General features: G+C 39.9%; 1 protein-coding gene across 1 annotated transcript; it reads left to right on the top strand.

The window, feature by feature from the left end:
* Positions 1-299: 299 nt before the first annotated feature.
* LOC113019363 (sushi, nidogen and EGF-like domain-containing protein 1) lies at positions 300-10599 on the top strand. Its single transcript, XM_080305748.1, has 5 exons — positions 300-747; positions 1038-1316; positions 1729-1824; positions 1924-2089; positions 10529-10599. Exons 1-5 carry the CDS (start codon positions 547-549, stop codon positions 10597-10599), a joined length of 813 nt encoding a protein of 270 aa, XP_080161874.1. The 5' UTR covers positions 300-546.
* Positions 10600-10674: the final 75 nt, after the last annotated feature.

Raw genomic sequence — 10674 nt, 5'->3', positions numbered from 1 at the left:
ATAGAGTATTAGATTACATTTCTTAGGTAAATATCCCCAACTATATAAAGCCTTGTGTGTCCCCTGCAGTCTCAAATGAGCGTGAGAGACTCACAACTAATATTACATCAAGATTCAACAGATTCATCTGAATTTAGCTCTGCACTTAGGTTATAAATTAAACAAAAAATAAATTTTCCCTTTTAAATGAAGAGATCTGATTTGACTGAATGGCAGGTCCAATCATGTTTTTTGTGCTGCTTTTTGGAATGACAGGTTAGTAATTGTATTTATGTTCCTTTAATCCATTTTATGGTGTGTTTATTTTTTCCTAAGTGATCACTCAAAGTTTTTGGATCAGAAATAAAATCTTGCAATCTTGGAAAACATAATTTTCTGCTTTGCATTTTATTTATTTGTGTTTTTTTCATGTATAGGTGTGACTGCTCAGGTTGTCAGTAAGTTTGTGTCTTCTCAAAACCTTCTCTAAAGATTTGACTTTCATCAGTTTATCCTCAATTTATATCACATTTACACATACATAGGAGTAAAGACTGAAAGCCAGCGATGAATGTTTTATATTTATGTTTCCAGAATATTAACCATATAGGCCTTTTCTGTCTTTTTCATGGTCTACCTAATTGCTTCTTAGGACCTCTTTACCCAACATCTGGAACTGCAAGCTCTGCGATAGATGATGGAAGTTCTCCAAAGATTACCCTGCTAAGACCTTTTTTCTATTTTGGGAGGACATATAACAGCATTTACGTATGTAAAATTAACAGTAACAATTCATTTACTACATTTGTACCATAAAAATATTTAGCTGTCTAATTAAACTTCCTGCCACTAATTACAATATAAAACCTGGTTTGCAAAACAAAATCTGAATCTGTTTATCTAGATGTTGTGACAGGAAATATTCTTTTCTTTTCAATTTTTTTTTAGGTCAATCATAATGGACACCTAACATTTACTGGTCCACTAAGTGAATTTATAAGTCAGAGGTTCCCACAACGTATTTGCAAGAATGTTTTTATTTTCCCTTTTTTTTTCAGGTCAATCACAATGGACACCTGACCTTTGACGCACCATGGTATAGCTATGTACCCCAACTGATTCCAATGCATGGATTAAGAGACATCATCGCTCCATTCTGGACAGATTTAGACAACAGAGGAAATGGTCAGATCTACTACAACCAATACACCAGTGGCAGTGTTCTCCAGCAAGCTACACGGGACATCAATCAATACTTTCCAGGACTGAACTTTAATGCCAACTGGGTCTTTGTTGCAACTTGGTTTGAGGTGGCCTATTATCCCACAAGCGGAACAGTAAGTCAGCTTCCAAAATTTGGAATTAAATTATGTGCTTATGTGTGATGTGTACGTGAAAGTCTGTTGCCTACTAACTCAGGAACAGTAGGTTAGTGTAATCTAGTGTCATCTTCCAGACATAAAGACATGAATTCCTGTGACAGATTTCATACAAAGATTATTTTTCAATATTGTGCTTTTTTATAAAAAAAGTGATACCTGAAGATTACCTAAAGCATTTCATATTAAGAAACTAAGGTGGTTAATAGTAATTATCTGAAATCTAGACCATTGAAATTGAAGCACAAATTATGAATTAATACATTTGATACGGTGATACATGAAAAGTGTATCATAACAAAATTAGGTGTAAATCCAGCAGAACACTGATCAAACAGAACATATAGTAAACTGAATTCATATTTTCCAGCGCACTACTGTCCAAGCTGTGCTGATCTCTGGAGGCCAATATTCATTTGTGCTGATGAACTACGGTATAATAGCCTCAACAACACTGAGAATTCAGGTCAGACCTACTATAGTCAATGCTCTGCATAGTCACTAATGAAAAAACATTCATTATTTCTAAATGCATTAATCATATTCTTGTGACTCACATTTGTAGGCTGGTTATGATACAATTGGCTCCACTCACTATTATGTCCTCCCTGGATCATTCACCAGTGCTGCATCAGGGAGTAACTCAAATTTTCGCCTTAGCAGCAACGTCAATGAACCAGGTCGCTGGGCCTTCCGGACAGACCATGGATCAACAGGCTGCACTTTTAATGGTAAGACCGCAGGATACAGAAGGCAACTGCTTCTGCAGCCTTTATGTTAGATATCATTACAGTCATGTGCAACTGTAAAAGGCAAGGCAACAATTCTAACCACAATGCATTCAGGTGCAATGAGGTTGAGGTTATTAACATCAAAGTCTCTGACTGTTTTTCCCTAATGTTGTTGCAATCAATAATTCATGAAGGAATTTCAAAGAGAAATCAGCTTTGAAATTATTAGTTGGAGGCTAAAAAACATTCTTTTTACCTGCTTAAAGGATGTTTAGCCCATGAATTCCGAGGTTTTGAAAGATTTTCAATGGCAACATATGGCAAGCAAAGAATAAAGAATGCTAGAGAGAGAAGCCATTCCCAACAAAGTGACTTATCCTAAGGCAGACCTACCCAAAGTGTGGGACCCGCCCCCTAGGGGGGGCGTAGAGCCATTGCAGGGGGGGGGGGCAGTGTTGCCAACTTAGCGACTTTGTCGCTATATTTATATATATAGTTTTCAGACCCCTTAGCGACTTTTTTTCTAAAAAAAGTTGCTAAAAAAAGACGTGAAAGCGCGTATCGCTTTTACTCTCAAAAAGCAGCGGGTGCTGTAACGCAGTCAGTTCTTCTTTTACTCTTTTACTCTTATGCTGTTTTGTGGATCACAAGGTTTAAAACTACTTATAAACACACACACAAAGTAACTCCACCAGAGTGCCTATTTCGTGTCACTTTTGCCGGTCCAAGCCCGGGTAAAGGAGCAGGGTTGGAATTGTGACATTAAAAAAAACAATAATTGCTAAAAGAAATTTCATTTGTAGTTCTAAATAAACTCTAAATCCATTTAGGACGTTTTTTACTCACTTTATGTCTCTTCCACGATGTTATTTCTCTCTCCAACAACATAGGTTACAATTAGATTAGCATGACCAATTATGCAGATTAGGCGATGACGTCATTTAGCGACTTCTAGCGACTTTTAGGACAGCCAATAGCGATTTTCCTTACTAAGGAGTTGGCAACACTGGGGGGGGCACGGTATGAAAAGGGGGAAAAACACCCAAAACGCTTGGACACTGCTAGCACGGGGCGCCAACACAAACGCAAAGCAGGAGATGAAGCATCGCTGAATATGTTTCCAAACCAACTTCATTCTAAGCCAAAGACTAGAAAATATGGTGAAGCATATCTTCCCTTTGGCTTCACCTGCACAAGTGCCAAGGTAGGTCTCCCCTGCATAACTGGTTTTCCCTTCGTCGGGAGCACGCGCTGGGCTCTCCAAATCACGGACAAACAGTATCCCACATTCTTGATTTTTATTTCACAAACACTTGTTGTAATGACTAACTACTCCTGACATTTTGGAGATGTTAGCTCTTTATACAGTAAAGTTACAGCGGGATAAAAATAATATCAGGCTGATCCTGCCACAATTTGTCCCCCGGTTCAAATTACGAACAAACAGTATTCCACAGTTGTTTATGTTTTTGAACCCATTTTTCACAGAGAGGCATTTTTTGAAAAATGTATTGATAGCAATGTTGAATATTATTACACAGGAAAAAAACAGCTACACGTAAAATAATTACACCATGACGCCTCTGCCTTTCTAAATGGAGGGACAGTAACTGCATGTGTATATGTAAGCGTGTAAAACCTGAAGATAGTCAGATTAACAGTAACAGTATTAGTACAGTAGTAGTACAGCGTGACGTGAAAGAAGGCACATACCTTTGACGTTGCGTGACAAACTCTGTATTCATCGTCCACACTTAAATGCAAAAAAGGAGTTTTAAAAATCTCAGTTTTTGGTGATTCGAAACGCCGTTTACGTGTGAACGAAAGGCCCAAACGCACAGAAAGAGCTGCGTTTTCAAAAATACCCGTGTAGGTGTGGACGTAGCGTAAAAGAGTTAGTAGGTTTTTTTTTTATTACTACCTGTAATTTATTGCAGCTTACTTGTATTTGCTTAATTGTTTACTAAATGTTTGAGGTGTGAAATAAACAACAATGGAGCAAAATATGGCGGGGGGGGGGGGGGGGGGGGGCAGACATTTTTCTTGTAAAACACAGGGGGGCCTAGCAAAAAAGGTTTGGGAACCACTGTCCTAAGGCAAGATTCACATGGACACATTGCTTAACACAGATTACCTATCACAGTTGTTACCGTATTTTCACAACCATAAGGCGCACTTAAAAGTCTTAGATTTTCTTCAAAAAGTGCGGCGCGCCCTATAGCACAGTGCGCCCTGTGTGTTGTAAGGAGGACGTAGTAGAGAACACCATGAGAACGCTAAAGGGTGAAGTGTGTGCGTTGACTTTATTGCACATACCTGTATAAAAGAACAGGTATGTGCGTTATGCAGGACATCGTTGTTTTAACAACCCTGAAAATGGCAAAGAGACACGCTTACGAAGCACAGTTTAAACTGAAGGCCATCAGCTACGCGGAGGAACATGGAAATCGAGCAGCGGCGAGAGAATTTAAGATTAATGAATCGATGGTTCGCAAGTGGAGGAAGCTGGAAAACAAGCTCCAGCAGGTCAAGAAGACGCAGCTGAGTTTCCGCGGACATAAGGCGATCATCGAGCAAAGAACGAGCGGGAGAAGCGTTTCCACGGTCACCATTCGGCTAAAAGCAGTTTCACTTTCACTTTTTATGAAACGGTGCCATTTTTCCCTCCGGACCAGGACTACGGTAGCGCAGCAACTTCCAGCGGATTATAAGGAAAAGCTGGCCATCTTCCGCTCCTACTGCAGCAAACACATCGGCGACAAACACATCCAGCGATGGATGACCGATGGAGACCACAGTTTAACCAAGAGTGGAAACCAGCGCCGGGCGAGTTACGCCACAATTTGCCAATGGATTGTAGATGCTTGGGCTAACATGTCTGCTGGCACTGTTGTTCGAGCTTTCGCAAAAGCCGGCATCATTTCCGAGGAGCCGCACGGCACGGAAAGTGACTCTGACAGTGAAGAAAGTGAACCTGGCATGTTTGATGAAGATTTAGCGCAGCTGTTCAATTCAGACACAGAGGATGAGGACTTCGATGGGTTTGATTGATGATAAAAATGTGAGTACCAAACTTTGTTTTGCTCCTGCTTTATTTTTAAATACGCACACTTGTATGCTTGTGTGTTGTTGATGATGACGATTACTGGTAATAAAAATGTGAGTAAGGTACCGAACTCAGGTTTGCTCCCGCTTTATTTTTAAATACGCATACGGTACTTGTATGCGCCCTATAATCCAGTGCGCCTTATGTGTGTGTTAAATACAGTAATGGCACACATAACTGAGACTGCGCCTTTTAGCACAGTGCGTCTTATGGTCGTGAAAATACGGTAACTTCTTCATTTTGGTGCCAAACTGCATAAGGAACTATCTCTCTCACTCAGGATTTCCGCTGATAATGTGATCTGATTCGGTGGCGCCTGCGCTGGTGTTTGAAAAGTTTCATATTTCAACACAAGCACTGCATGCAAAGCAGATGACAAAAACTGAAGTGGATGCGGTTTCTCAGTACATTAGAGTTGGAGCCTTTCATGCATGAATTATGACAACCTCAATCGGGATTTTTACTTTTCTTAAGTATTTTTATTCATATTTAGGCATGAAAAAAAAGATTTTTGAACTAGCATGTTCATTTTGAACTTCATTTTTTTAAACATACGTTTTTCATGTTTTTTAAACATGGCAGGGTATGGACTGACACATCAGTGTCCAATGTAGTGGTTTATGTGCAAGTATACCATCAACACTGACACAAATACAAGAAAAAAACCTTTGAATAGCTGTCCACTGTAGTGACCACCAATGTTCCCTCTAATTTTTCATGTGTCTGAGTGAACACACAAACTCCCTGAGCAGTCCCTTGGACCACTGTGAGCAACAGCAGATGTGTGCACTGTGGTCACGCCAGCATCTAATCTATCCAAGTTACATGGTTAATTAAAAGAATCAAATTACAGCTTTTACATTTATGTTAGACTACTTTTAATTGACTGCTTTAGCCCACTTACAATGAAAATTAAAATAAAATCTTGTTCATGACCTGTGTAGTATGTTAACACTATTGGAAGTAAAAAATAACTTGAACTCCAATTTTGAAAACACAACTTTCCTTTTTTTTTTTTCTTTCTTTCTTTTCTTTTTTTTTAATATAAAGCTCTGACTTATATTATGAGTATGAGTCTGTGGTCTGGGAGAGAGTCCTGTAACTCTGTCTGCAAAATACAGGATATAATGACCAATGTTGGGCAATTAATTATATAGTTGCTTCTTCAAAAAAGTAACTGAGTTATGCAAACAAGACATTTTTTTAAAATAAACATTTCAAATTATTTACAGAACTATCAGGTGTTCTGCATCAAATTTGATGCCACACAAATTATTTGTGCCACTCCAAAAAATAATTTCTGTCCACTATGAGATAAAGGAGAACATCACAAGCCTGATACCTGCAGGCCTGACAACAGGAGATGTATCACTCCTGTAACAGCTGTAACATTTAGCAGTCGCTTCATTGTTCTGACACACACAAGAAAACTATTGACTACACTACACTACACAAGATTTGCGCTAAACTTTGCAAATCTCTCACATCTCAAAACACCGCCATCACTCCTAAAACTTCCCCCCTTCCTAAACAACTAAATGCCATGTTGCCATATCATCTTTTGATTGGTTGACATGGTACATTTTTCGACCAATAGGAAAGGGTGGGTTTTTAATTTTTTTTTATTTTATTAGTATTTTCCTTAAATGTGTCAAATATATATTTTCTCATGTAAATGTCCACTGAGCTGTGAGCCTGGGGGCAGTAATGCACCTTAACATTGGTTGCCAACCAAGAAGAAGAAGAAGCTGTGAGCCATGAGGGAGAGGGTGAGTGAGTGAGTGGGTGTATCCCAATTCAGGGTCTGCAGCCTTAAAGTACGCAGCCTCAACGGTCCTCAAGGGCCGTGTACTCAAAGACCGTGTACTCAAAGACCGCTAAGGCCGGAAGTGTGAGGCTTGTGAAATGGGACGGTCTAGCCTCCGTCGCGCTGCCCAGGTTGCCTAGCAACCATGATAGCGTGAAACGTGTGGTTGACAGAAATGAAGGAGAACATATTTTGTATATTTGTTTGTTTGTTTCTACACAAGCTTTGTGTGATTTAATAAGTATCTGAGGCTGAGACCACAGGACTGTAAAACATGATTGTTGGGCTTCATATCTGTACTGAACAGTCATATAAGATTAGCTAGTAAATAACAAATAGTTAATGTTGTTCATGAGGCTAAAGTCAGTGTAAATATGAGATGGCCAATATTATAGTTATTATATTAATCATTATTAGTTATTACAGCAGTGAGTTTGAACTCTCAAATCAAATCACTTCTATTGTCACATCACATTTGCAGGTACACTGGTACAGCACATGTGAGTGAACTCTGTGTCTAATACTGAGCTTCAGTAAAGATTCAAGTTGCAGCTATTCATATGTCCTATCATCTTAAACCTTCACTCAAAGACACTCAAGTATCTTTGACAGTGTATATATAGATGTATTATATATAAGAGACAAATGTTGTTCCTTCAGTATGTTGGCATTACTAAATTTGGCTCATTGCTTACATATATGTGTAAAAAGCAAATGTACAAGCTGTGATAACTGTTTCTGATAAAAATGAAGAGTAGACTGAAATATTAAATATTCCTTTATTGGGTGAGAAAATCACACCATGTCTGTTGGGCTACAAAGTCTACACTGCCACTGCCTTAAAATTCAGGGAAATGAAGGACGCATTTCAGGGCCGCATTTCAAGCAGCCTTTGAATTGGGACAGCCTTCGGCGAGCCACTGTGACGTAATCGGCCTTAAAATGCAGCCTTTAAGGCTGCAGACCCTGAATTGGGATACAGCCAGTGAGTGATTGTTCCTCTATGATTCAGCACAGGAGGGAGGGGGTGAGCGAGTCCTGAGTGATTCGCTTACGCTTACGATTCAGCACAGGAGGGAGGGGGCGAGCCATACAGCTCGCTCTATGGCTGTATCCCAATTCAGGGTCTGCAGCCTTAAAGTACGCAGCCTCAACGATCCTCAAGGGCCGCGTACTCAAAGACCGCTAAGGCCGGAAGTGCGAGGCTTGTGTAATGGGACAGTCTAGCCTCCGTTGCGCTGCCCAGGTTGCCTAGCAACCATGATACTAACCACTGGAAACGTGTCATAGCTTTGTTTGACAGAAATGAAGGAGAAAATCTTTTGTTCATTTGTTTGTTTCTACATGAGCTTTGATCATTCTCTGTAAGATTAAGCTCAGCTATTGAACGGCGTATATTTTAAAGTAAAGGCTTTAAAACCAAGTTAGTACAAATGTCACTAATGTCACATAACTTTGCCGACATGTGGCCAACAGTAATGTTTAATGTTCTTCGTTATTAAACATTTGCACATAAATAAGTGACATAATATTCAGTACTTAAAGTGTACTCTTCGGCCGCCCCTCATTCGCCGTTTTTTTCTGCAAATTTATCCACACCCATCGCCGCGCTATGCATTCTGGGATATGTTGGGCCACAAAGTCTACACTGCCACAGCCTTAAAATTCAGGGAAATGAAGGATGCATTTCATGGCCGCATTTCGAGCAGCCTTTGAATTGGGACAGCCTTTGGTGCGCCGCTGTGACGTAATCGGCCTTGAAATGCGTACTTTAAGGCTGCAGACCCTGAATTGGGATACAGCCTATGATTCAGCACAGGAGGGAGGGGATTAGTGAGTCCTGAGTGATTCGTTCGCTCTACGATTCAGCACAGTAGGAAGGGGGTGAGTAGCTCAAATGTGCTGTTAGCATGTTAGCAGAGCGATACTACTGTGAACCGAGGAGCTATTGTCTTGATGTGAGCTTCTACTCAGGGTTTTTTCTTCCACTTCAGAACAGAAATTTTTTTGTTAAGATACTGGATGTTGTGTTTTTCTCCACAATTTTAATTATAAGCTAGATATATTGCTGCTGACAGCAACAGGGATGAGTCAGTGAGTCATTTGGGCTTATGATTCATGAGTCAGTAAAGTGATTCTCCAGTATTGAACGATTCGTTCATGATTCGCGCATCACTAATGCAGATGATCTCCAGCTCTGTCAATGAAACCATAAGACTAAACTGTAGGAATGTCTTAAAGACATAAAGACATGGATGATCTTCAATTTTCTGCTTCAAATTCAGATAAAGATAAGATTATTGTACTCAGCTATAAAACTCTTACAAACATGATGTCTAACTAGATGCACACTCGGACTGGGATTACAGTGGCCTCCAGTAACACTAAGAGAAATGTTTGAGTTGTTTTTGACCAGGTTATGTCCTTCGGTGCTCATATTAAACAAATAATTAGAATGGCTTTCTTGCATTTATGCAGTATTTCTAAAATGGGAAAAATCCTATTTCAGAGTGACGCTAAAAAATTTGTTCATGCATTTATTACTTAAAGTCTGGCCCACTGTGATTCGTTATTATCCAACATGTTCTCACTCCTAAAGCGTAACATTTTATGCTAGGTGACAAATCGTCAACATATTACGTTTTCGGACACCCAACACGTTCCTAAATGACGAGATTGGAAAAATGAGGGAATATGAGAACCGTTTGGTCTCAATCTACAAATGTTTGCTTGGGAAAACACTATTTCATGCCATTAAAGTACTGGTTAAGATTAGGAATAACGTTATGGTTAGGGATAAGGTTAGGTTTAGGGCTGGAATACAGGGCTGGAATGTCTATTACCGCAGGACCGTTATTCCACTTGATTTCATCCATAACCCGGCGCGTACCATAAGAACACGGAAGGTCACCTTTCGCGCTCCTCAGGAACGCCGTGGGACGTGACAAAACATTGGGATGTTACGCCTCGGGAGTAAGAACGGTCTGTATTATCAGATTTTCCCAAAAACTCACTGAAAAGCATTGAGTTGATCCAAAATGCTGCAGTACGGACAGGGACTAAAAAGAAAGAACATATTTCTCCTATACTACCTTCCCTTCTTTTGCTCCCTGTTAAAGCCAGATTCAAATGTAAAATTATTGTCCTCATATAGGTCTTGAACAATCAGGCCTCATCTTATCTTAATGAAATCATAGTGCCGTATCCTCCCAACAGAGCACATCTCAGACTGCTGTTAGGCATTGTTGGATTGTTGCAGTGGTCTCTCTGTTATTTGAGGGTCTTTAGTTTACAATATAAAGTGCCTTGAGGCAATTCCTGCTGTTATTTGACAGTACATGAAAAAAATGTAAGATAAATGTCTGGACATTTAACACAAGGCATAAGGGACATTTCATTTTATTCTTTTTAAGGTGAATTAGTGCAGCTGGGTGCTTCATTCTGGAGTGACAGGACCTGTGCACAGAAGTGCACATGTACCTCAACAGGCCTGCAATGCCGCAATGAGCCATGCTCCTTTTCACAGATCTGCAAGCCAGCTTCCTTCCAGTTCTCCTGTCAGACAGTGCCAAGAGGAACCTGCACCATAAGCGGTGATCCCCATTACTACACCTTTGATAACACAGTGTTTCACTTTCAAGGCACTTGCACGTATGTTCTCTCTGAGCAATG

Source organism: Astatotilapia calliptera, chromosome 8 (assembly GCF_964374335.1).
Source record: "Astatotilapia calliptera chromosome 8, fAstCal68.1, whole genome shotgun sequence".
Classification (NCBI taxonomy): domain Eukaryota; kingdom Metazoa; phylum Chordata; class Actinopteri; order Cichliformes; family Cichlidae; genus Astatotilapia; species Astatotilapia calliptera.
The sequence above is the reverse complement of the archived record's forward strand: the minus strand, read 5'-3'. Positions and strand labels throughout refer to the sequence as shown.

Bases quoted from the DNA above. Each gene is read 5' to 3' on its own strand.
- LOC113019363 (XM_080305748.1), top strand. From the start codon at position 547: ATGAATGTTTTATATTTATGTTTCCAGAATATTAACCATATAGGCCTT. The intron at 1,317-1,728 runs GTAAGTCAGCTT...CATATTTTCCAG, and splicing joins ATTATCCCACAAGCGGAACA to CGCACTACTGTCCAAGCTGT. The intron at 1,825-1,923 runs GTCAGACCTACT...TCACATTTGTAG, and splicing joins CAACAACACTGAGAATTCAG to GCTGGTTATGATACAATTGG.